This window comes from Gymnodraco acuticeps, unplaced genomic scaffold (genome assembly GCF_902827175.1).
Source record: "Gymnodraco acuticeps unplaced genomic scaffold, fGymAcu1.1, whole genome shotgun sequence".
Classification (NCBI taxonomy): domain Eukaryota; kingdom Metazoa; phylum Chordata; class Actinopteri; order Perciformes; family Bathydraconidae; genus Gymnodraco; species Gymnodraco acuticeps.
In genome coordinates this window covers 481,884-509,615 of record NW_022990199.1, presented here as the reverse complement: position 1 = coordinate 509,615, position 27,732 = coordinate 481,884, and the positions used below count along the sequence as shown (strand labels likewise).

Sequence of the window (27,732 nt, the reverse complement as noted above, 5' to 3'; positions counted from 1 at the left end):
GCAGAGAAAAGAAGGACTGAAAAAGAGAATTGATGTGTGTTTCATGTGTTATTTTGAGGATGTTTACAGCGGTACTGCAGTGGCTTTCTTGCACCATTGTAGGGCTCTACTCGAATATTCGAATATTCGTTCGTTGGCCAACTATTCGGGTTTCAATTTCATTATTCGGATATTCATTTTCTTTAAATAATTTTGTTCCTAAATGTATGCTATCAATAAAGGCGAATTGCCATATTCTTATACTATATTTATACTTTTGAATTGCACTGTTAAAATGCGGAAATATATACAATCTCAGCCTGTGCTCCTGACATCGCGTTCACTCACAATCACGAACGTCACGCTTCACCTCGCTTCACACACCTGAACACAAAATGCCGAAGACTTCAGCTGTGTGGGACCATTTTAAAATTGGACGACGATAAGAAGAAGGCAGTGTGCCAAATATGCGACAAGAAACTGGCCTACCACGGTGGCACAACAACTCTGAAAAGTCACCTGGGTGGGTAAGTAGTAGCCTAGCTTAGCTTAGCTGTTGTCAAGTTGCCATGATGAAGCTGCTTTATCCGCCGTTTAAACAGTAACGTTACACATGATAAAATCGTGCACTTACTTTGCTTGGAAATAAGTATAAATCGTAATAGTATGTGCTTTCTGCGCTTCTGCTTAACAGCGTGTTGTCAGGTGGCTCGGATTCGGAGCGTGTTATGAAACCTTTTGGAAAATGTTTTTGAATAAAAAAAAAAAACGAATATTCGCTGCTGATTACTACCGAATATCCGGAGCCTGTAAAATGGTATTCGGGACAGCACTACTGCACCATTGTAATGAAGAGAGAGCTAAGCCTTAATGCAAAGCTCTCAGTCCACCAGTCCATCTTTGTTCCTACCCTCACCATTGGTCGTGAAGCATTGGGTCATGACTGTAAGAACCAGATTGGGAATACAAGCGGCCAAAATTGGTTTTCTCTGGAGGTCGGCTGGCATCTCCCTTTGGGATAAGGTGAGAAAGGTGCCAGTTGAGATGGTCCGTGCACCTGGTAAGGATGCCACCTGGCCGACTCCCTGTAGAGATGTTCCAGTCACGTCAAGCTGTGAGGAGACTGAGGGCAAACCCAGGACCAGGTGGAGGGATTTAATTTCCAAGCTAGCCTGGGAGTGCCTTGGTAGCCAATTAGAGGTGGTTGATGTGGCCAGGGAAAGCGATGTTTGGGGCCCTATGTTTGAACTGCTTCCCTCCGCGACCAATCTCCAGATAAGCAGTGGAAAAGGGATGGATGGAAACAGTCCCAAAGATCAGTCAAAGGTTTAGTGTTTTTGTCTGTGTCTTTTAATAGAGCAAAAGCTTAAGTGTCAATTGACAATAAGTCCTATGCTTCATTCAACTTTTCCACCTCGTAAATGCATAAAAACATTTTTCCCATGCAGTGATTTTTTTATATCTTAAAACTGCTGCCATTTCTATTCCAGTTTTTTTGATTGAAAATGTGTAGAAAGCAGAGAGAAAGTGTGGGGGGGGGGGGTACTGAAAGTTGAAGTCAGCAGACTGAAACTTCTCATCCTTTTTTCTTTCTGCCAAACCACAACTCTCTTCACATCATCGCTGCACCTCCAGCTGTTTGGGCAGGGAGGGGCGCGTTGTCAAAGCGACCCACTCCTTTCTGTTTGTCTTGTCTGGTCCTGTCTTTTCAAAGCCGAGGGAGGGAGGGTGAAGCAAAGAGGGAGAGAAGAGAGAGGGGGGTGAAGCGATCAGGGATAATAAGCCCTTCTCTGGAGTCTAGATCCAGGGAGCAAGCTCAGACTAGCACTGAGCGCTAACCAGCGTAATCTGAAATGAATGCCAGCAGCTCGGCCAAGTCCTGATTGATTGAACGTCATTTTCCAGTTGGACACCTGCAGGTTGAAATCCTAGTGACTTATAAAAACCCACAGCAAAAGCATCCAGTAAGCCCTGTTGGAAACACATGTGTTGGGCCATCCAAAGGCCTTTCAGTAACCTTTGGAGAGCGTTCGTGTGATGTGGTGACGGCATTGAGCTCCAGCACAGATATGACACCTGGTGTGATTCAGTGACTTATGGTGCAGGTGAACTCAGGGAGTTTAAGCCAGTCATGCTTTGAGTCAAAGAGACGCAGCCCAGCCAGAAGCTGGGAATAAAACGGTTTAAATACAAAGAAGTCTGAGATCCTTACGCTGTCTTTCTGTCATTGTCTGCTGCCAAGCCGCAAGCATATCAAAGAGACTATTCGTAGTATTTTATAACGATATAAACTCTTGAAGAGAAATATTTTCTCGAGGATTTTCTTTTTCTGAGTAAAAATGCCTTTTCAATCAAATTAAGTGGGTGGCGTAGGCAAACGTTATATTTATGTTCCAGTTTTTCCAATGTGCCTCACTACTTGTGCAGCAAATGCAAAGAGAGTGAGCTCTGCAGGGAAGAGAAACAGGAACATCAAATCAATGTCATGACATCGCCCCCTGCTGTTTCAGGCGTGTTACAGGCAATGCTTGTATAACTGTTGAGCAACAGCAGCCATGAGATTGAGATATTAGAAAAATATGGTGTCAGAAACACACCGCACAATAAATTAGATTTTATTGTGTGGAAACTAACATGACTCACCTTCCAACTGCTCTTACTTCACACCTCGCAGTACTAAAAATCACCAGAACATTTTGAATTGTGACATTATGGGATATTCCACCTTCACTAGGGGAGAAATGATCAATGTGGGGTCATGCTATAACGAGTAAGTGTTGAAAATTGAAATAATGATGCAATAATTGGAGCTCTGACAGCCGACTGATTCATCTAAACACAGAATATTTTCCACGACTTTCATGATTTCCTCCAGCCAAATAAATCATGACCAAGGTATGACTGTCTGAATTCATCAGATTTTGTTTCCTAAGTTCAGCTTTTTGTTTTCACCTCAGTGTTGAGTGTTGAGGTCTCTTTTCATGTTTGGATTTACTGTTATCAGTTTTTTTCCGTTGAGGCAGGTCAGAGAAACCGGCTCCACGCTACCTGCTCAGCATCAACCCGCATAAATATATACCAGCTGGTGAACACAGTGGAGCACTCAGCTGCGTAAAGGCCAGTGACAACAACAGGGAATACTGGACCAAAGTGTATTTTTTATTATATTATAACTTTTTTTTTTTACTTTAATGCTTTTTTATGCATGTATTGGCGCATTTCCATTGCAAGGCCTTGCTCGGCTTAGTACGGTATGGCTAGGCCTTGATAGGACTGGCTCACTTTATGCTGCGTTTCCATTACAGTTTAGTAGCTGGGGCAGTAACTATAGTAACGCAGTGTAGACGGAGCCATGACGTCATCTTCAATGCGAACCCCACAAAACCAACATCAGCCGTTAGCTGTTAGCACTCAAGCTCACAGCTCCTCATATCTGTTCAGAAACTAGACAAAAGTTAAACATGTACAAACCACAGACTGTCTGTGTCATGGAGAATACAGTCGCTGGTTTATTTATGTCTGTATAGGCCGTTGTTGTGAGTGTGGACGGTCGGAGCATATACTGCGTTAGCTTAGCCGATCTCCATTCAGAAAACACGCATTTTAAAAAGGGTTTTTCGCCTGCCGTCTGTCTGCAGACTTGTCAAAGCATTAATTCATGGTTTTTACTAACCGGTATCAGTATGTTGTTCTTCGGCATCATTTTGAAACGTGTATTACAATTAAATCACGGTCAAATATGTTCATTTTGTTGTAGTTGTAGCCCCCTTGCCAGCGATTCTCTCTCTAGTTTAGCATACTCAGCCCGACTCAGCCTGGTTGTTGGCCCGCTAAGAACCTCGAATGTATGGGGCCAGAAAAACTGTGAAATAGTACCCGCTAGCCGGTACTACGCCACATGGAAACGCAACCAAAAACGGGCACGCTTAAACCGCGCTGTAGTGGAAATGCGCCATGTAATATTAAGTTGCCTTTGGCTCTTTTTCTGCTGTGACAACTTACATTTCCCCTCTGTGCGACTAATAAAAGGTACATCTGATTCTGATAAGGTGCCATAAACAAAAATTGAAATGAATGATCTTTTCTTAATCTTCATCTTTTGGGTGTTTAAATCATAGACTGTATATATGGTTTAAATAGACAAATATTAGCTGATACCAACTTTAGAGCTGGTTTTGTTGCCCTCTGACTTACATAAACAAAAATACAATGAACTCAGGTTAAATTACCTTAGTTGAAAGTGTTATTTTGCTAATAGTTCAAAAATACTTTTATCCCACCCTGTGTCTGTTAACCTATCCCCCTCCTTTTCTGTCTGTCTTTCCCTAATCTCCTTACATAATACCTCCGCCCCTGACCCAGGAGAGAGGTGGCGTCAGACATGCTTTGTCCCGCACTGATTCCCCCCTGTGCCACAGCAGGCTGTATAAAACACAAAAGAATACACGTACTTTAATAATACAGCATGTGAACTAAGCTTCTGTCTCATTAAAAACTCTGTCACTACAAAAACTCGAAATCTTGCCAAGTATATTTGTCTAATATCTAGTCAGAATGTCTTTACACCTGATATAAGACATAATAACTTCAGAAGTAACACGGCAGTGAGATATTGGGTCTTGTTTTTAGGCAATGCATCATCTTGTTAAGTCAAAAAATCTTATTTTGATTTGTATCTCAGATGAAACACATTTCTTTACATATTTATTAGAAAATCACCAACTATCAGAAATTAGAAAACTTTTGAGCGTTTGCGGCTTATATTGTAACAACATTTCCTGATTCTGGTCAAATATAGTTCAAATAAAGTTCTCCCAGCTAATTACAAGATCTGATTTATCTAAATATCCCGTCTTATTTCAAGAAATCTTACCACGCTAATTTTACCTTGATCTATTGGCAGATATTTGTACTTGTTTCAAGTGAAAACGGCTTGTTTTCATTATTGTTTAACTTGTTTTTGGAGCCGCATTTTTTCCAGTGTGTAAACAAATCTTTTTTTAAAGTATGGAGCTTGTCACGCTTTCATGAAAAAGTTGGGTTGGGAGACTCAATAATGTGCGGAGTAAGGAAAGGGTAATTCAGGTTAAGCTCTTCGGCTTTCCCTTCCTCCTCCGTACTTTATTATTCTCAGTTACCATGGAGGAGAACTATAAGTCTCCTCTCTCCGCATGCTGTCTGGATGCACTTTCCCTCTGTCATTTTCCCTTCCCATTGTTTCCACTAAGAGGACAGGAGGGGACATCATCCCCGACTAATGCCCAGCTCGACTGGCAGGTAGGCGACAAACCAAAACAGCCCACAGGTCGTCAGAGGGACCAGACACTCTGTCGGAGTTTTCTTCTGGCCAGACACCCATTTTCAGAAACCAGTGGCTTCAAAGGAATAATTCATTTCACAGTCTAGTGGGCAGACACAGAGCCCCGACACTCACGCCCATTTGAACACCTAAAAGACGAAAAAAGTAGCTTCACCGCTGTGCTCCAACTTGCAACACAACCCAAGAGAGATGCAATAACTTCTGGGTAAATCCGAGAAGGGGTCAAGAGATTAGGGGGCCCTGGAAGACTTATGGGGACCAGGTCAGGGTGTGCGTCTTCATTTTAAAGCCGTTTCATTTTTAGTTTCCGTTCAAAAGACAATAAAAAACACCTTGAGTTGATCTGTTGCAGTGGCGGTTCTAGACCAATTTGACTGGGGGGGGCCGTTATTTGCTGAGGGGGGCACAATAAATGCAGGACGAAAAAGAGAACTAGACAGTATGAAGTAATTGCGCATAAGAAAACAATGCAATACAGTTATTGGTATTTGTTTCAGTACACTTATTTATTTCAGGTAGACCTTATAGTTATTACTGTTAGCTTCAGCTTAAGTTATAGTGCAATGTTTGCACGAACACCATATTTATATAAAAATAAAGGCAATGAACAGTTACATCTCTACTTTACATAAGGCTGTCTGCACAATCTCACATTACAGCAACAAAATCCTGCGGTTTTTGGCAAACCGAGTACCAGAAAATATACATTTAAAAAAAACAAAAAAACGTTTCATTGTTAGGGGGGGCCACAGGGGGGTCAGAGGTCAGTGTTAGGGGGCACTGGTCCCCCCCTAGAACCGCCCCTGATCTGTTGGCTTACAGGTTTGAGGATGGCCAAAATCAAGTCCTGTAAATCACTACAATGATTGTAATTGTCCTCTGACGTCTTTATTGGTAGAACCACAGCATTTGTCAGAACTTCCCAAAACAATAACAAATCCATGTTTTAAAAAAAGAAAATAAGCATTTTCAGGTTAAAGCTTGGTCACTTTTAAGCACAAAAACGACTTGGTCAGGATAAGGATAGATCATGGTTTGGGTTCAAATGACTACTTGGTAAAGGTAAGAGGATGTTTGTCCTCATGGTTACAGTAAGGACTACTTGGTTCAGATTAGGGAATGATTATGGTCATGGTTACAAGGAACCAACATTGCCAGTTGGTGGGAAACAGGAAACACATGGCAGTGTTCGTGGCAAAGGCGTTGTTTTGTTAACCGATTCAAGCACGCAGACTTCCTCTCAGACCTTAGAGCTTTATCTCACTATTTCCTCTCTCACCCCCCGACTATAGATAATTCCTATGGACACTAGATGTTGTTGCCACTTGTTTGTTTCAAGAACTTTTATTGAAACAAGGGAAAACAGTCTCTAATCACAATGTTCAACGATCGTTTCAGTCCAGCCAAAGACCCTTGCTACAGTACATGTCATTACCCATCATTATTTATGTACCCTAGTTTTATACTGTCCACTCTCTACAGAAAAAGCATAAAATGGCTAACATAAACCAAGCCATCACAACTGTCATAGTTCAATAATTTGTGTCTATGTGAGTTTGTTTATTTGGCACAAAAAAAGCTAGTAGTTTGCAAGTTAAATGACAAAATCGTTCAACTTTTATCTGTCTGTCCAATGAAAGGCTACATCAAGCTGTGGATTAGCTTAGCATAAACAGTGGGGAAAATGTGGAAAAAGCCACATATAGTGAAGGCTTTAGCTTCAGCTTTTGTAAGAATTAAACAAACAAGATATAACATGTTAATTAGTGGGTTTTTAGGGCTGTTCTAAGATAATTGATTCCTTTGGACGGACGCAGACCGGCTGTTTTTACCTGCTTACAGTCAATGCCAAGCTAAACTAAGCTAACATGTTGCTGGCTCTAGCTTAATAATAACATTCAGTCACGAGAGCAGTCTTCTCAACTATTTCTCTGCAAGTAAATGTAAAAGCTATTCCTCTTACTGAGACTTTAAGTGAGCTGAATATGATTACACTTTCATTTCCAGACATTACGGCACTCTGAAGATAAACCTGCTGACTGCTGCTCTGACATCACTGTCCTTTTTTTAGTTGACCTGGTGGGGTTTAGGGTTTAAAGGTCTTACCTTGGAGGCCCTCCGGCGCTCGTGACACTCGGGGTGCTGGCACACCACCCAGTCCTCCTCCTGGACGGGCTTGTCATCTGAAACAGAACACACAGTTCAGTCTTTATTTATCACTTAAACACCAAACCAGCACCCCCAGCCAGCTCCACGTCCATTAACACACCTTTCTTGGTAAAGCTGTAAAAACACATTGTAGACACGAAGACTGAAGTCGCTGCCAGTGTTTATATAAGGACGGAGTGAGAGAGCGACTATGAGACACTCAAAACACTCTCACACAGTCCAAATAAGCTCTTCATTTTCTTTCAAGGACATTCTGATATTAAAAGGGGTCCTTGTATGCTTCGGGGTCTTCCCTTTCCTGCAGTGTGTTATATAATTGTGTGTGCATGTAAATGGTCTGCAAAGGCTAAAATCCCTAAGTTCCCTCCAGAACATATCCCCCCCCCCCCCTCCTTTGCTTACTTCCTGTAACACGATGACATCATTATGTAACACTGGCGCTTATATTGGCTAGCGCTCCAACACATTGTAAGTGATAGGCTAAGGGGCGGGACATCTCTAAATGGTTGACCAAACACAACAGAGCTGGCCAGCTAACCAATCAGAGCAGACTGGGCTCTGGTTTCAGACAGAGGGTGAAAATAGAGCACAGGCAGTATGAGAAAAGTAAAGAGCTTGTTGAACTTTAAAGCATGGACACATTTCACAGTACAGGCACAACATATGAAAGTTAGCATAATAGCCTAATAGGGCCTCTTTAATAATAATGTGTATCCTCCTTTTAAGACACTAGAACGACGAGATATGTTGTTGTGCAGAATTAGTGCCATTGGTTATGATACAGTAGTGATTTTCTCGATTTATTTTAATGGCAGGCTCAAAAACCACTACAGTAGTCTTTTCTTTTTTGTTTATCAATGTTCCTTTGTCTTTATTACATAAAGTATCTGATGTGCTCTATTTAAGATTTAGCGTACAAAACCCTGGGAGAAAGAAGCATATTTCTCAAAATGTTGTATTGTTTCATTTGTATTTCAAGGTGTCATTTCAGCACAAACATTACAGCTAGCTATTTGTCTCAATCACATCAAGATATCAACATTATTTGAGGGCGGGTGTGTTGTTGTGCAGATTTCAGGGAAATAATAACGAGCAAAGAGACAGAAAGAAATAGAGCGAATGAGAGGAAGGCTTCTGGACAAAAGTGCACTCATTGCGGGGAAGCTCGCTGCTTTCCACAAAACAAATCAAGATTGTCAAATAAACTCCTAAAATCTACTTGAGTAGTTGGCCAACGCTGCATTGAGGAGATGATAAAAGGCAGTGTTTACGTCTACATGTACACACACGATAAAGATAGCATAACAGAGCAGAGATATTTATCTGTCTGGCTAATGAGAAAAACAGAGAAGACACGTGCAGGAGGGAGAAAGTAAGAGCGGGGGGGGGGGGTTGGGATATGCGGTTGGGATATGCGGTAAAACTTCTTGTTGAGAAAAGTTTCTCGTTTCTGGGAATGACAGGAAAACCCTTCACAGCCAGCTCAGATAACCTGCTCATTGTAGTGTCACATCTCCCTATATGGACAAGCCAGAGGTGATATATCATTACTAAATCCTCCGTAATAGAGACGGGCTGCTGCTGCTGCTCGAAAATGAAGTCACTTAGTGGCTGGACTTTAAGGCCAACTTCAAACAATAATTTGTCACCGTGACAGAAATGGTAAAACAGCCGAGGGCCTTCTCTGGGCTGGTGCACGGAAACAAGTCACCTTGAGTCATCCACTTGGCTACAGATACACACACAGGTCAAGGGTGTGTGTGTGTGGAAGAGGGAAAAACACTGTAATTGGTGCATACCACAGAGCGCATGGATTCCCCACTGGGGAGGGAAGGGACAACCCGTCTGCAGTGAGTTTGCTCAATGAGAGTAAAAACAAGACTCTCACAGCACTCACTGTAGAGGTACAGCGCTGTTTTGAGCTAACAGGCTAACGTGCTCAGTGACAATGTTAACATGCTGATGTTAAGCAGTTGTTTACCACATTACTATAGAGTGTTAACAGCCGAGGGTGAAATGTCACTACTTTTGTCATTAGGCAGGACACATTTACACCGGATTTTAACAAATTCGATCATAGCTTACTTATTCCTGAACAATTGTATTTCTCACACTATTTTTATTGCAATGCCACTTCCTGTTTCTCTTAAGTATATATTTTACGTTGCACTGTGGACAGGGCCAAGGGATTAAGATTTGCATATCCAACTACACTGTTTCGTTTGTGCTTATTATAAAAAAACCTTTGAATCCACTATATTGACTTTGTAATCCTCGTCATATCGTATCTCTTACATACCCAGACATGATCCCTCGCCTAAACCAACAGGTTCTTCTCCTGATAGCCCTTCTGATGATCCATTCATTTTCACAGAATAAGCGAAAGCTTAGCCTTGCCTATAGCGCTATCAGAAATGTCAGGAGTTCACCAAAGTCTGTTTGGTTCATCCTCTGTGGAACATGAACGTCTGTACCAAACTTCAAGCCAACCAACAGTCGTTGAGCTGTTAGTCTAGTTAGTAGATCCTCACACACACACAACAAAGAAATGCATCTCTCTGACAGTAACAACAACACGACAACAAATCTGAAGAGTCATCCATAAGCCAACAGAAATGAACGTGATGACATGGGTAACATTACATTTAACTTTCCTTCATTTGAATCCTATATTAAAGCCATGACCTCAAATCTACTCCATGTTCTCTGTCCTTAACTCAAGCCTCTCATCAGCCCCTTAAATCTTAACAGTTTCTTCACTACCGGACCCTCCCCTTGTGTTGCTGAAATCCTTTTACTCTCTGCTGAAGATCCATCTTCTATCCAACTTGCTCAGATCTTGCTGACTCTGTCTTTCTCTCTCTGATGAACTGAAATTCCTGAACTCAGCACTGCTGATTACACACACACACACACACACACACACACACACACACACCACACACACACACACACACACACACACACACACACACACACACACACACACACACACACACCACACACACACACACACACACACACACACACACACACACACACACACACACACACACACACACACACACACACACACACACACACACACACACACACACACACACACACACACACACACACACACACACACACACACCTCTGTGCTCTGCAGAATGAAACGGCCTGGGGCAAAGACCCATTGGGCTCCCATAAATAAGTCAGAGCAACTTTGAAATGTTGAACACGCAAGATTTATTCCAGCTTCAAATCTCTACTTTTTGTAGCCATGACGCTGAATGTGGTTTTGAATTGGAAATTATTCAGGTTTTGCATTTTGTTTTAAGGGAAGATCCTTGTTTACTGTAACATTGGTGCTAGATAAGGGGGGAATGTACAAGTCATTTTTATTATCTATTTCTCTGTGTGTGTGTGTGTGTGTGTGTGTGTGTGTGTGTGTGTGTGTGTGTGTGTGTGTGTGTGTGTGTGTGTGTGTGTGTGTGAGAAATGGCATTTCTCACTGTCCCAAGAATAATAACATATGTATAAATACAAACACTAAGTAAAACACAAAAGCATGCAAGGGATGAGACGAGTGGTCTATAGCGCACATGGTCTCCTCAAATGTGATGATGTGTTTTGTCCAAGTTGTATTATAAACATATTTACATTTGATTACCTTGCAGTTTGTCTGGGTCATGCAGCTTCAGCCATAGTCTTTTTACATTTCTACAGAGAAGTTACTTGTATGGCTTTAGTGGATGTTATATCATCCATTAAAGACCCTTTTGCAAGGATCTGATTTAGCTGGAAAAGTGAAACAAGTCAGCCAAGGAGAAAAGAGTTTTCAACCCACACATGGAGCTTAATTAGCGAGCTACAGTTGATTAAACCTGCCAACAAGAGTTGTGATTTCAGCCAACCGCTGACCGTCGCCAACTAGAAAATGAGAGGCCTGCTGTCGTCTGAAGACAAGGAAGCATTGTTTCAATTATTGAATACATCCAGAAACTTAGTGAGCAGTGGATGCACCTGTGCATTTGTATCTGTACACACAAGATGCAGTCTGATAAAGTTCCCAAAAAGGTCAACCACGTCTTTTATCACCACATCCTTCCCATCATACTTTTGACGTGCCTCCAGCACCGTTAGATCCTCTGCAGAAGGCCATATTTAGGCAAGGAGAGGCCGATCCCAGCACACCTTTTTACGAGGAATGTTAAGAATGTTTCGCTCTGCCTTCTATTTGGTGAGATCTCATCATGGCACATGACGTGAGGGGGTGTGCGTGTTTCTTTTGTTTGCTAAGGCTTCAACTCCTCTCCTCATTTTCACAACATGTTTTTAAGAGCACCTGCACCCCTCCAGTCTGTATGTAATGCAACATGCACCTCTCTGCCAGGAGATCAGACTGAAAACAGACTCCTGAGAGACGAACAGATGGCAGGCCGGCTGGAGGAAACCTGGCAAACTGATCTCATCACATGAGGAGGTGGCAGACGGACGGGAACAATACATAAATATAGTATGAGAAGACAAGGAAGCCCTGCAGTGGAGTAAGGCAGCTTGGGACGGACAGTCTAGTTAATAGACGGACAGATCAACAGAACAAAACAGTGACTTTCTTTTGCACAAGCTTCTGTCGAAAACATTCTAATAAAGTATATCTTAATTTAAGATTAATAAAATAATCCTACCACATATGTCCAAAATGTGTTTTACTAAGAAAATGCAAAAATAGATCAGAACAATTAGGAATATGTATCATTATTATTGTTATATGGCAGTACATCAGGCACATTTTAAGATCACTTACAGCATGTTTGGCAGAGTATAAATAGTTTTAATTAGATGTGAAACAACTAATAAATAACTTATTGGCTGCCCGTCTTTTTTTAAATCACACTTTTAAAGAATTGTGTAGTCACTGTGATTTGTGCCAAAAGTTTGCGGTTACATATTTCTAGCTTTTTGGTACCTAATGTGAGACACACCACTTATTTACTGTATATCTGCCGTTATATTTCATACATAAATCATACTGGGAGGATATTAATACCTACAAAGGCTGTGTTCAGTGTCTCTCTACCTTAACGAATATAGCCCGCAGTATTCCTGTACAGGTGGATGATTCTCAGAGCCAGTGAGCAGACGTTTACACTGGAGCAGGTTGCAGCTGTTTTTAATGCTGAGGGTTCAGTGGCAGTGGGGGCAGGAACCATCCCTCCTGCTCCGTGTTGTTTTACCCCCACAGTGGTTAAATCACACACATGTGCATCACACACTCTCCCACCCCCTCCCTGCACCTCCTCTCCCTCCTCCACCACATCTGAGAAACCATAGGCCCCCATATATGAAACGGAAAAACCACAGAACAACACGTGTAAACTGTTCCAGAGAGGGTGGAGGAGCAGTCAAACATCTTGTAATTGACAAAGTAAACAATATTTGATATATGATGCTCACTTATTTAGAAAAGATTAAAGGACACCTATTATGCAAAATCCACTTTTTCATGTCTCTTCTGCATCAACATGTGTCCCCTCTTCTTCATGTCTCTTCTACATCAACATGTGTCCCCTCTTCTTCATGTCTCTTCTACATCAACATGTGTCCCCTCTTCTTCATGTCTCTTCTACATCAACATGTGTCCCCTCTTCTTCATGTCTCTTCTACATCAACATGTGTCCCCTCTTCTTCATGTCTCTTCTACATCAACATGTGTCCTCCTCTTCTTCATGTCTCTTCTACATCAACATGTGTCCCCTCTTCTTCATGTCTCTTCTACATCAACATGTGTCCCCTCTTCTTCATGTCTCTTCTACATCAACATGTGTCCCCTCTTCTTCATGTCTCTTCTGCATCAACATGTGTCCCCTCTTCTTCATGTCTCTTCTGCATCAACATGTGTCCCCTCTTCTTCATGTCTCTTCTACATCAACATGTGTCCCCTCTTCTTCATGTCTCTTCTACATCAACATGTGTCCCCTCTTCTTCATGTCTCTTCTACATCAACATGTGTCCCCTCTTTCTTCATGTCTCTTCTACATCAACATGTGTCCCCTCTTCTTCATGTCTCTTCTACATCAACATGTGTCCTCTCTTCTTCATGTCTCTTCTACATCAACATGTGTCCCCTCTTCTTCATGTCTCTTCTACATCAACATGTGTCCCCTCTTCTTCATGTCTCTTCTACATCAACATGTGTCCCCCTCTTCTTCATGTCTCTTCTGCATCAACATGTGTCCCCTCTTCTTCATGTCTCTTCTGCATCAACATGTGTCCCCTCTTCTTCATGTCTCTTCTACATCAACATGTGTCCCCTCTTCTTCATGTCTCTTCTTACATCAACATGTGTCCCCTCTTCTTCATGTCTCTTCTGCATCAACATGTGTCCCCTCTTCTTCATGTCTCTTCTACATCAACATGTGTCCCCTCTTCTTCATGTCTCTTCTACATCAACATGTGTCCCCTCTTCTTCATGTCTCTTCTACATCAACATGTGTCCCCTCTTCTTCATGTCTCTTCTACATCAACATGTGTCCCCTCTTCTTCATGTCTCTTCTACATCAACATGTGTCCCCTCTGTGGAAAGAGACTCTGAAAGTTTCAGGAACAAAGATTCTCTCTCTTTTTGATCAATTTCTATAAAAACCTGTCTGAAAATGAGCTGATCAGATTTTGGCCACTTTATGATGTCATAACGATTTTTTGTCTTATGTAACCATTAGCCAATCACCTGAATCTCCTCCTAGAGCACCATGGTGTTCTTGTTAACAAAGTCTCTCTCAGAGGGGCGTGGGGAGGGGCTCCTTATTTTCATCTAAAGTAACAGACAGAGAATCAGCACTTTTGAAACAGGGCTGAAACAGAGGGGATTATGGGTAATGCTGCAATGATCTGTTTGGTGTTTGGAGCCAAACACTTCAGAGACATGTTTTGTATATATCTGAGACCTGTAATATATGGATGAAAAACAGCATAATAAGGACCTTTAAGTCTTGATTGAGAGAACACAGCTTCTGAAACCATAACCCTGCGTAGACACAGTTTACACGACTGTTACATAAAGGTAGAACTTAAGACCCTGTCCCCATATTCAAGCGGGGTCATGAGGGGATTACTGCATATCTTGAATTGTTAAGGGCATTAAAACTAGAAAATACAGTAATTGGTCAGGTACAAGCAGATTATTATATAATAGTGTGGCTCTTTTGTGTCAGACTATTCTTTTTATGGGCTTTATTGGTGCTAAATTCTGAGAACAAATAGAAGCATGTTCTGCAGTTACAGGAACCGTGGCTGAGTGTGACCTGAGGAATGTCAGTGTTAGCTTTTACACTGGAGGTATTTTAGACCGGCCAAATTAGGCCTCAGCAAACTTATTTTGTTCAAGACGGACAACTCAGCAAGTTTTTATTTTGTGTTTTTAAAAGCTTTCACCTAAAAAAAGCTGTTAGTTGTAGTGGAGGCACAACATATAAATATGAACCTGTAAATGAGCATAATATGGCCCCTTTAAGAAAGCATTTTCCCATCATCAGCGTTTAAATGTTATGTTAAATATTATTTTATAATCGTTAAATATGGCATGATTTAATACAGTTTGTTTTACATGTTAAACCGATATGCGTATGTGTTTCTTGTGCCTAGGAACTAATGTTCGTTCATGTGCTGGTACTGCGTGTTTTGTTGTTACACTGTACAACTATACGTGGGTTGACGTCTTTGTTTGAAGCTCTGCTGAAGTCTGTGACAAAGTTTAATGTGACAGAAAAGGAACTAGATTAATCTCCTTTCACGACACGCGGCCAACGAGGTATTTGTTTATGTTTTCATTCATATGTGTAGCACAATATGCTCATATGTTTGGCTATGTATACGTGTCGTTCGGTGTTGTAGTTCTCACGGCGTAACGGAAGAGGGGAGGCTACAGGATGAAAACTCCAAGAAATAAACGCCCGTTTTAAAGAACCGACCTGTGTCGTGAAGAGAGCTACAACCCTAAAAAACTTCTTCTCATATTCATACTTCAAATATAAAACGTAATATCTATTGCCAGTGGAGTAACTTATAGGGCAGATCTATAAATCATACATCCACTTAACTCCTAGCCCCAAGACACCTTGTGTGAGTTATGGGCTGTGTCAATTAAGGTGTGACAGACCAAATGATGTATTTCCCAAAAAAGCTCTGAGAAAAGTGAAGACACCTGAAGCGAAAAGATAACTGCAGTTCATGTTGAGCCCATCATTCACCAAATGTAGCATTATTTTGTCTGAACTATATATATATACATATCGGAGACAAAAGCAGGAACAAATTCTCATTTGAGACCCTGGTACTAGATAAACGCAAATTGTCAAAGACATTGGATTGTCTATACCAGGGGTCGGCAACCTTTTTATATTAAGTGCCATTAAAACAAATATTATTTCGATGAGAGATGAGCAGATCGCCACTGGGCTTTCAACTAAATACACAGCCACGCAAAAACTGCGGCCTTTGTACAGCTCCTTATGGGTACTGCAATTTGTGAAGTGCTTTCCTCCGTGGTGAAACGATCAGCACCACAGAGGAAAGCGGCAGAAAGTCACCTGGAGATAAAGAGAGCGGGGCTGCGCATGGCTTCCTTCTGCAGGTAACGGGGAGACGCGCTCTGGCGGCGGTCTCGTTCAGGATCCGAAAATACAATTTAAATATTTTGCACACTTATTCCTAGTGAGCCACTGGTTACGGTGCCCGGGGTTGCCGACCCCTGGTCTATACGGATGACTTGCTGCAAAATAAAGAAAGTTGAAGTGAAAACAGATTGGCTTCTTGATGCTCAAAGAGAACCACAAACTTTTATATAAATGTGGCCTTGTTTTTCATGTTTCACCAGAAAACAGTGACACATGTCATCTTACAGCTCTGAAGCAGTGGAGGTTTATGGTGTCACAAGACTGGGAAAGCAATTGTGACTCTTATAATAGGACAGAAGATTTGGTTATGGAACTGTTTCTGAGGACTGACTCTGTTGTGTTTTGGAGAAATTACCCTCCAGCTGAGAAGCTCCAAGGTCCAACCGAGCAAGGAAGTGTTTTCAGTCAAGTATATTAGCTTAGGGCTTAATAACAGAGATGGCGAAAAGGTACGGATCAAAGCCTCGCTGTTCCTCTCTGTGGCATTCCTCTTTTCGGTCTGTGCCAAACGGTCTGCCTCAGCAGGCACCGGCTCTAAGCTGACCAGAGAGTCACCGGATTTCCAAGAGGCTGGCTGGCAGAGAGGAGAGGATGAAGAACATTCCTCCCCAGCCCTGTGTTATCACTTCCTCTTCACTAATGGCATAAATCGGGCGGCACAGCGGAAAGCAAGTGCTCCTGTGCCACGTCAAAAAAAAAAGCACTGAGAGGAGACAGGGAAGCATTTCAGTTCAGCTATGCACTCCTTCGGTGGTAAATATATCACCCGTGCAGCGGGTCTCATCCGCTCTTTCCCTCTCATGTGAGGCTGTCTTCATGCCAGGTCACTGAGTGCTCTCAACGGAAGAACAGAGCAATGGAAACTAAAAAAACCTTTCCATGATGGTGCTTGAATCCTTAGCTCCAAAGTGCAAGTGAACCACATCGTCTGTTTGTAGGAAAGTTGCATAACAACGTGAAGTAATGTCTGATCCATGGCAGATATGTGTTAGATGTACATGTTAGGAATATAAGGGTGAGACTGAGAGCAGCAGGCCTGAACTATAGGCAAGGTCACTATTCATTTTTACAGTATGCTGAATACTGGAAAAATAATGTTATGAATGGATCTACCAAATTTCATGGCAACCTATACAGTTTAGAAGTCAAGACAATTGACTAAAAGCCAGTCAGGTGATCACACAAGTTGGTAGGATTCATCCTCTAGTCTGAATGTATTTATGGACTGTCATGGCAGTACACCCAATAGTTGCAGAGAAATTTCAATTTGGATCAAATTGGTGGTTAAGTTAACTTACAGTTAATGTACAATTCCATGCTATACTGTACATCCAAGCACTTATTAGCCATGTATTCACATCAAGGCAAAACAACTGCCACTAATGGGTACTTCAAAAGTATACTACATTGTTTGCTGAGGCTAAGCAAACAATTTTAATCATAGTTGAACATAACATTTTTACATATGTATGTTTTTTTTTATATATGTTTCTAGTTATTGTGCTTTTTAATTATTGTTTGACTCCCATTGTGTTATTTTATATTGTATGTATTTCCTGTACATCACTTTGGTCAACTGAGGTTGTTTTAAATGTGCTATATAAATAAATAAAGATTGACAAAATATTTAAGGAAATTGGAAAAATAAATTCCAGCATGACATCCATTGACGGTCTATAGGCGGATCTAAAGGGAAAGGTTGGCAGCAGATACAGTAAGTATCATTTTAAAGTACCTTATGCACCATTTGATTTTGATTTTTGTTGAGTTTTTAATCTGTTGATCACTTCCACAAACCGCTTTTAAATGTAAAATCGGTGGGATCTAAAGCTTTGCAAATAATCAGAAAACTAAGATTGACAAAAGCAAACCAATCCACTGCCCAGCCTTCGGTATATCATCGTTTGAAAAAACACACACACAAACACACCACCCAGTCAGGTGATCCTCACAGCTTACCACGCAGATCATGGATGACGTCCAGCGACGAGGACCAGGAGTAGCGCTCTATCCCCCCCTGAGTGAGGGAGGGGGGCAGAGTCTCCAGCTCATACGCTCCACGCTTCTTCCAGTACATGAACATTATGAGCTCTTTAACTAGCTATATGATCATTAATATGTCATCTGTTTAAACCCTAAATCTGACCTCATCGCACAGCCTTTGACCTCGCCAAATATAACATCTGAACTTCTGCCAACAATCAATACATCATCCAATCAACCATCTTTATATTGTTAAACTTGCCAAACCAACTTAGCTTCAAACTCTGCTAAATGCCAACATGTTTCCGTTCATTCCCACCTGCACCATTACCTCATCCGGCTACGAGCCACGAAACACTTTGCTTTGAACTTTCTCTCTGATTCAAGGCCGTCCAAGTCAGCAGACAAACTCGCCTCAAGTACAATCCATTACATCTCCAGGTGACCATGTTATCGATTCCAAACCTGGAATAACCTTTAGCGCTGCCATCCAGGAGTTCCCAGTCACGCTTTAAGTCGATAGCAGGTGACCGGTTGGCCACACTTCTGTCTCTTCCAGTTAATTCTGTAGATTTTAAATCTAATCATCCAATAAAAGCCACACACCAAATGCTGCCAAGCACCAAATGTTCTTCTAATCCATTTAAGAGAGCTATTCCTGCCTAAATTACAGACGTCCAACTGCTACAGGGTGTCTCCAAGTATCCTCTGCTGTTGCCTTCTCTGAAGCCTCCACGTTATCCATTGCAAAGTTTCTCAAACCGTACAAAACTTGAGTGTGAGGCGAGCATGTTAAAGTCCTGTGTAGGATCTCCTGGCGATAGGGGGGCTTTCTGCCCACACCATCAGACAAGTGTTGTATTCATGCAGAGGTGAGTTGCATGCTGGGACGGGCAATCTGGTCCAATGGCTTTTGGACTGGGTGACACAAAGATCTCTTTTAAACCTCCTCCTACACCCAGAGCGGACTTTCTTTATGTTTTGCGTGAACTGTAAAAGTCTGAAATTTTTCTGCATTCATTAGCTCCTGCCCGCGCGGCCTTAATGTCTCCCGATAGATTTATTCCTTTTTATGAATGCACCAGCTCTGTGAACACAGAGCTCAGTTATTTCTGTGGAGGTACAATGAACACATTGGCCTCTTGGAGATGAGAAACACAACATGACCATTACAAGGAGTCTCGCAATAAGATTCTTATCTGAGACGAAGTGTTTCCACTACTCTAATATCGGCAAAAAGGGGGTTAAAGCAACACGCAGTTATATCTCATGCATAATATTTTCCCCAGCCCTGCTATTATGCGTCTAAAATGGGAGAAGAAATACTGTAAGAATGTGCCGCACCGGCCGGGGGAAGGGAGGGACGTTGTCACACACACAACGACCCACATGTCCAATTTTGGGATAAGAAATTAGAGGGTAGGATGGGAGCCGGTTTGCTGCTCAGCTCTGGGCTTTGCAGACATATGGTAATAATCTGAAGCAGCTTTGAGCACGCGGCTTCCCTTTTAATGAAGAGAGCAGTCGTGCAGCATGAGAACTGGCCTGCAAACACAAGGGCCAATTTCCACCTACTGTAGAAACAAAGGGGGAAGCAGAGGAGGTATTACACAGCCTCACTTTCATCACCTTCCATCACATCACCTTTTAATGAAAAGAGGGGCAAGGAAAGTACCTGCCTTTATTATGGCCTTGATGTATTTCGATCTGATCTCACACAAAACATATGAACTCTATGATGGGATCTTTATATTAAAAATGCCAATATCTGGCAGCTGTGTGTAAGCCCAAGGATGAATTGTATCACATGGTGTAGCTCCAGTCATCTTAGTTTAATAATCACCACCAGAATGGAGGTGAATATAGTTTTCCAATACATGCTTTTTATTCCAGATTTCAAAACACCTGTCAAGTTTGATTGTTTTCCTCTCTTTGAGAGTGTGAATCCAGAAAGGTAGTATTGTCCTTTAAAGTTATGGACCTTATAAGAGGGTCAAAAGTAAATGCAGAAGAGGCAGAGGTACTCCTAGACTTTCTCTCTCGTAGGGTTCAAGCTCCACAAACCCTGGATCCTGTACTTCCCATAATGCAACTCAATCCTTTAATTAGACGGTTCCATGCCTCGTAAATTAACGCCCTCATCTTTCAAAACCGACACCGCCTGTTCATTAAGCAGGCCTCGTGAAATGACATATACAATAGAATTACCAATGAAAATCCACTTGGTGTAACATGGCACATTCTTATACCCATCTAAACTAGAGAAACAACTTTAAATGGCTTAAGATTTTTGCTTAATGCACCGCCTTAGATAACACCCAGCAGCATGGGGAAAACATCATCTTAATACAAGTTCAAATCATGCATCCTTCAACGGTACAATCTTAAAAACAACATATTGTCTACTGACATTGGCTCACTAAGAAGATACATTCACTATGTTGTCAGTATCTTCTAGTGTTATTAAGATTAAAAGGAGCGCAACCCAGTGTTGTGCTATTATTATTCCCAACAAACAAAATAAGCTCAAGGACATAAAAGGAAACATTTTGGAAATTACACATATAAATGAACGCTGAGGGTTTGAAGAGTCTCATTTCTCGTAAATGGTCATCTACAGCCAGGAGGGTCAAATTCAGGGAGACATCCAGCATGGCTAGACAGTAGACACTAGTATCTAACTTGTCATTCAACTCTTGGCAAAAAGGTAACTGAACTTATTTCCCAGATTATCAGAGACTTTTTCGAGTTGGCCAGTAAACACATATAATATTTGAAATAAAAAATGGTTTTCCTTTACTGGGCATCACTATAACAAAAACTAAAGTCACCTATAATTGAGTCTAAGTGTGAGACAGGAATAGCATGCTGCGCCTGAATGAACTTGCCTCTCCGGAGAATCACACTAAAGTATTAATGGTGTGTTGAGAAATGAGCATGAGAGCGAGTGCAGTACAACAAGACTGTAAATGAGCCTGTTGGAGGGGGTGCGCTGTGGGGAGAAAAGTGTGTGAGGCAGAGTGTTGACAGAGGGAGTGCAGCTGAAGGCTTCTGCGTGCCCATGTGGAGGAGGTTTTGGGTTATATTTAGCAAGGTAGGCCCATCAAACAGGCCGAGGTTAACCCTTCACCGGCAGCTAAAACACTAGGGGAAGATTTCTCTGTATGAAAGACAAAATGCAAATGACTCATTTCAGTTTAATGGAAGAGACACTGTAAAAACTCCTTCCAGCCAGACTGTCTGCAGCTCTATCTTTCAGATGTAATAAGTACAGCCTGCGCCCGGTCATTAATTCATCTGAATAACTACCATCTTGCTGCTGAAAAAACTCAGTCTAGCCATGCTAGCAGTTTTGTGATGGCTACTTTACTCCGAGCTAAATGCTAATGTCAACCTGCTAACATACTCACATTAGCTAGTTATCATTAGTTGATCAAGATTAGATTCATCTGTATTCATTATCATAATCTTTTATACATGTAAGAGTATTTTTGAAGGAAAATGGCAAACATTAGCTTGCTCAAGCTGCTCAATTTTTTTTGCTATCAGTTTAGCACCGTTAGTTCAACATAACAAGGAATTTGAAGATGCTGCCTTGAGCTTAAGGCTATTCATACCGTTAAACATTATCTATACATCTATAAGAAAAATTGCTAGTTGCAGCAAAGGTATAATAATTAACACAATGTTTGTATCTATAGCAAGTTTCTTCGTTTTTTGTGAAATGTCTGTATGTGTATTAGCATGCGGTAATTAGCACAAAACACAAAGTTAAGCTAAACATGATTAGCATGAGTTCTGAGTGTAACTGGTATTCAATTAAAGTATTGGACAAGTTAAAATGATGACATGGAAGGGTTACTATAGTTCAACCCGAGGGGGCTATTAACGTCTGCTCCACATTTCATAAAAATTCCTCCACAACTTGAGATATTTCAGTTTGACTGACAATGAACCACCAAAAGCAGTTTAGTACAGAGCTACAACTACCAAACTTTCCTAGACCCAAATCCAGGAATGGAAACAAACAAAACAGGTTGCTTTTACCATATTATCAACAGATGTTTCCATATATTTACATTTTTATAAACAATGACACATCAACCATCAAAAAAGTGCTGCATGAAGAAGCCACTCTGCAGGAGCATCCCCATCCAAGTGAATTACTGTGAAGCATCGTGTAATTTAAATATCCATCCTTAAACCAGATCAACAACCACTCTTCAACTTGTTGATATGAATAATCCCATAAATGAAACAATCTGGTTAAAATTGCAGTGGGGGCTGACATTGAGAAGCCAATAACAGAGTCAACAGGAATCAAAAACACTTATTCCCGAAAAGTACAGTTATTGTCATGTGGAGGGCTGCAATACATATAAACAGCCATTTAGCCAGGGTGGAGGTTAGGAGTGTGAGATAAACATCTGCGTTTTTTAAGAAGGTGTGTGTGACCTTAGCATAGCCCCTCTAATTATGAGCTGCACAGTATAGAAGCAGTTCATGCATTTAGACACAAGTCAATGCGATGATATTTGTTAGATTCTAGTCAAAATGTAAAGATTAACTCTGCACAATGACAAGATAAACAAGCACTGTATTAGGTTGAAGTATTTCTGTACCCAAATGAAAGGAAAATGCAAAGCACAGCCCAACAGTTTCTTCCTTGTTTGTTGATGCAAAACAGCAAAGTAGGACGAGGAGAGAGAATAATATCCCTCGGGGAAAACAGCACACAATCAGACATTTGAACTCAAGAAAGATTTATTGTTAAGCAATGTCCCTCAAAACTGGGGAGACAAGTTATAGAAACCGCTGCAAATGAGGGTAATACGAGCCTAACAGTTAAGAGTAGAAGAATAGTCTCGTCTCCTTTACTAAAAGGCCATTTCTAAGTCTTCTAGGAGTCCTTTGTAAGAGAGAAAGGGATGATCGGAAAAGTTACGTCAGGGAGAAGAGAGGGTAAATCGGACCAAAACTGCAAAACATACTGAAGTGACGCCTAGAAGGCCACTAACCTTTTTATACCCGTGTGTTGTAATTTTCACCTGGAGGAGAGGAGAGGAGTTAGCCAAACTCCTCTCAAAGGAAGGGTTTGAAATAATAGGAAATATGTGTACTTGCTTTATGGTTCAGTAGTTGCAGCTCTAGACGATATTCTGACACATATTTTGCACTGATAAATTAGGTAAAACTCTAAATATGTGCAAGTGTTTGTGAATTAAACACTTGTAAAAACAAAGATGGACAGTATTTGAGCCAAAGATCTTGTTTCTTAACAAAATATTGAGATTGTCTCAAAATGGACTCTTCAATTAAACAATAATAAATAAATTGTTGCAGAATAACTGATTTACTAGATTTAGCCCCAATTTACAATTCAGTATACCTAGATGCTCATTGATCAAAATACTCATAGCTCAGAATTCTGACATCTAGAGAGAGAAAAAGTAATGAAAACAACGATTATAAAATATATTAACATATAAAAGGAAAAAGAACAAGAACAATGGTATTTTGATGGCTTCAATATGCTTGTTTTTATCCAAATGCACTTTATATGTTGCATCTACTTGTGCATGAAATGTCACATGACCTTTTGTACTTCTTGCTGGAGTGAAATCCAAATAGAGGAAGTACATTACAGAGATGAAGAGATTCAAGGACGGAAATTATCTTTCAGACACAAGGACGAGGATCAGAGAGTCCCTGCATCATCAGTGCTTCATTTGTTTTCCTATTACAGTCTGTAACACATTCAACCAGAGAAAGAACGAGCTGCATTGCAATGTACACCAGTATGGACTATGGGGAAATGCACATCTCTGTTTTTAAGACTAAGAGTACAGTTAAATAACCACTAGAGCCATGACAAAGTTAAACAGCTACATCAAATGCTGTGCAGGGCCTTTATAAACCAACTGATGGTTGTCATGTCATTTTAAATAAGTTGCAACATTGCACATGAAGCTGGATAGTCAGTCCTGAGCAGTTGTAGCGAAAGAGAGAAAAACAAAAAGCAGAACAAAAACGGTGACCCGGGGCGCCACCAGGAAAAAGGCAGAAATGCACAGAGTGGAAAAGAGAAAAGGAAATTACTGTCGGGGAAAAATAAGTGGAACAATGGAGAGACAGTCTGAAGAAGGAAGTTTGAACTGTAACAAGCCACGAGCCAAGGGAAAATCACACACACACACACACACACACACACACACACACACACACACACACACACACACACACACACACACACACACACACACACACACACACACACACACACACACACACACACCACACACACACACACACACACACACACACACACACACACCACACACACACACACACACACACACACACACACACACACACACACACACACACACACACACACACACACACACACACACACACACACACACACACACACACACACACACAGTCTAGTCAGACTGCAATTTGGAAGTAGAAAGACGAAACGCTGCAAATGTTACCTCCTGCAGATAAAACCTGCTCAAAGAACTCAATTTAGTAGCTGTTTTGGTGCTTTCAACTATTTGACATGACTTTCATTATCAGATGGGAGTTTTCCCATGAAATTATAGACTCCATGGCATGAGCTCAATGTGATGTTCATAAAAACCCCAGAGCAGTTACTCAATGGACCCAATGGTGAGACTTTACCAACATTCATTTAATCTATAAGGCAACATGTTCATAAATGTTGTATGTGACGGGACTACGGATGGAAATTAGCTCAAAGCTAAAATCCGGCTCATTTACATTTGAAAGCATTATTTTGTTTAAAATGTTCATTAATGTGCACTGTCCCGGTTCAAATAAACGATTAAACAAACAAACATGGTTTTCGAAGTTGTTGAGGTGCAAAGACAGAGGCAGATCATGTGATATATTGAAAGCAGTCACTAAAGGGACTGTGATGTTTGACCGTTTCCTCAAATGCTATTCAATAATGACCTCTGAACTGCTTCCTAGGAGCCAACATGTTTGGGAAGCACAAAGGAAATGGACATTTAACACAATCGTGTGATCAATAGCTCCGCAACAGCAAAATAAAGAGACATTGTCTGTTCAAGAATCAACATGGAAGTGTGCACAAAATGGAAATCTAGAGATCTGGTCCAAGCAAACTTCCTCTGCTCATGAAGATCCCGAGATAAGATGGAAAAGACCAGAAAAGCGGACTTTGTGATAAAAAATGTTTGACAAATTATGTAGGAATGGAAGATTTGGATTTTAAATTAAGTTTTCGGATAAAAATTGGACCAATTTCTTGGCAAAAAACCTGTCGATTTTTCAGAACAGCTGACAAAATTGGCCTTGCTCAGAGACCTTTTTGTCTTACCTACGGTTTCCAAGGTCAAGCACAAATATTGAACCTTAGTTTTAAAGCAAACATTTGAAAGACATTCTTCAAGTGCTGGGAAACATCTAAAATCACATGCATGGCATACTCCATCTGCTGATGAAGCTCATGGATATTATAGAAAGCTCCAGAACAGCTACTAGGCTAAACTATTGGATACGTAGACAATTTGACAGCAGTATTAACCTCCACCAATAGATTATAGCAAAAATAACTCAATAAAAACATCTCTGAGCATCCAATTATGAAAATAAAGGCTCTGATACTCAACTAACCAAACCACATTCATGAAATCACTCATTTAAACCAGAGCTTCGTGTAGACTTTCTAACAGATGTCCTCTTTTATGATGGCCGACACTATAACATCCTAATAGTAAATCAAAAGAGAAACAGCCGAGGTTTCTAGACTGTTTTTGTTTTTTCGGAGGGTGGACAGAGACCAGACAAGACATCTGGTCCCAGATTAGACCAGTGTGTTTAAGACAGGCTTAAGACTCCGGTGGCCTGGAACATTGAAGGTTTCCAGACCCAACCAATTAAGGCTGCTAAACTTTAACTCCATGCTTACTTCACTTACTGTATGTATCCGTGCCAGCAATGCATGCATCACACATGTAAACGCCTGAGAGAGGGCTACACATGTGAGGGTGCTGCGAGTAAAACTGAAAGAGATTAGTGGACTAAGAGAATACTAATTTGCAATTATTTGGATCAGTCTTTAATCGTTCACTTTTTAAAGCACAAAAATGCCAGAAAGGTCACTGGGGCGAACTTTCTTAAGTGTTCATTTAGGTCTTTCTCTAGGTTTTTGGAAATAAAAAAACATTTTAAGTGCTTCTTGGGGAAATAGTTGTTAGTTGCAGCCCTAAGAAAGCCTAACATACCAAATTGTTCACTTTGATGTGAGTTATGAGCTGGGAAAGCGAGAAGGGAACACAGATGGCAAGCCTTGGGAGGAAAAATACAATAAATAGTGTTGGTTTGGAGATTTACAAGATGTAATATATATCATCTGAGCTGTACCTAGACCCTTCATCATGAGGGGAAGTTCAGATCAGAGTGTACTGGGATAATTGCTCAGGTCACTTGCCAAATCCAGCCTGTAACTTTGATGGGGGGTAGGTATTAAACAAAGATCTGGGATCAAAGTAATTCCCCTTCCTATCCATGAGCAACTCAGAGTGCCCTACAGACGGTGCTTCTGACAGAACAAAGCACTCAGGTGACTCATTGAGGCTGTTATCCAAAAGCTTGACATTAATAATGATGTTTACTTACTGATTCGTAGTCTGAGTCCAAGCCAGCTCCTTGGTGGTGATTTGTGCAGAACTGAATTCATGGTCCACTTGTTTGGCACCATCTATGCATGCAGGAAGAAAAAAAATCCCTTGCACCAACAGCAGCTGTGTTGCAGATCTGTGTGTGGCAGGATCAATGCTAATCACCCCAGCGATGTTTAATTAGCTCTATTAGCTTATCTTTGGCATCCTCCTTTCTGTGGTCGCCCTCCTTTTAAAGCCTGCTGCTCAGCCTTGTTAGGATATGTGGTCGGCACACAAAGCTCACATCGCTTTGAATGCACGGGAAAGAGTGAAACAACAGCATCCACGAAAAGTTAACACTGATCTAACAACCACTAGGTTCAAGCTGCACGTTGGAGTGTGTGCTAAACTGTAAATAACCTGTTGTTGCTGCACACATGAGAACAAAAATCTCCTCGACGTCCGACGTGTGTTGCTGAAGCCCCCTTGGTGTAGAAATAGAAATACGAGGAGAAGAACACCTTGTTCAGGGTGTTTAAATCGGCACATCCATGGATAGGCTTCCGAATATGAACTGTACACACTGTGCCGGGGAAGTTGAACACATTTTGTCCGCTGCTTCGTCTCGTCGTCCTCTCTGATCAACCATCGGCTCTCCATTCATTCACACAACCTGGATCCACAAAGACTCGTTGCAGTTCCCCTCTTTGTGCGCCTGGTGGCCTCTAGGGGCGCCATAGAGACATAGACAAAACACACACACACACACACACACACACACACACACACACACACACACACACACTAGGGTCCATTCATTTTTATCCAAAGAATATCCAGATGTCTGGCAACCAAGTTATCTTGAAAAGGTCCAAAACATAAAAATATATTATTAATTATCATTGAGTGATTGAAAGCAAAGTGTTGGAAGTATCTCAGATCCTTTACTTATTTAAAAGTACAAATA

The 27,732-nt window shown here is 41.2% G+C and overlaps 1 protein-coding gene across 2 annotated transcripts in view; it reads right to left on the bottom strand.

Moving 5' to 3' along the window:
* plekhg5b (pleckstrin homology domain containing, family G (with RhoGef domain) member 5b) overlaps positions 1-27,451 on the bottom strand; it is an 85,511-nt gene extending 58,060 nt beyond the window's left edge. For both annotated transcript variants that reach the window (XM_034218203.1, XM_034218205.1), the window contains exons 1-2: positions 26,782-27,451; positions 7,406-7,482 (exon numbers count right to left, since the gene is read on the bottom strand). In XM_034218203.1, the coding sequence (XP_034074094.1) occupies positions 7,406-7,482; positions 26,782-26,863 (159 nt within the window). In that variant the 5' untranslated portion in view covers positions 26,864-27,451. The remainder of the gene's footprint in view (positions 1-7,405; positions 7,483-26,781) is intronic.
* Positions 27,452-27,732: the final 281 nt, after the last annotated feature.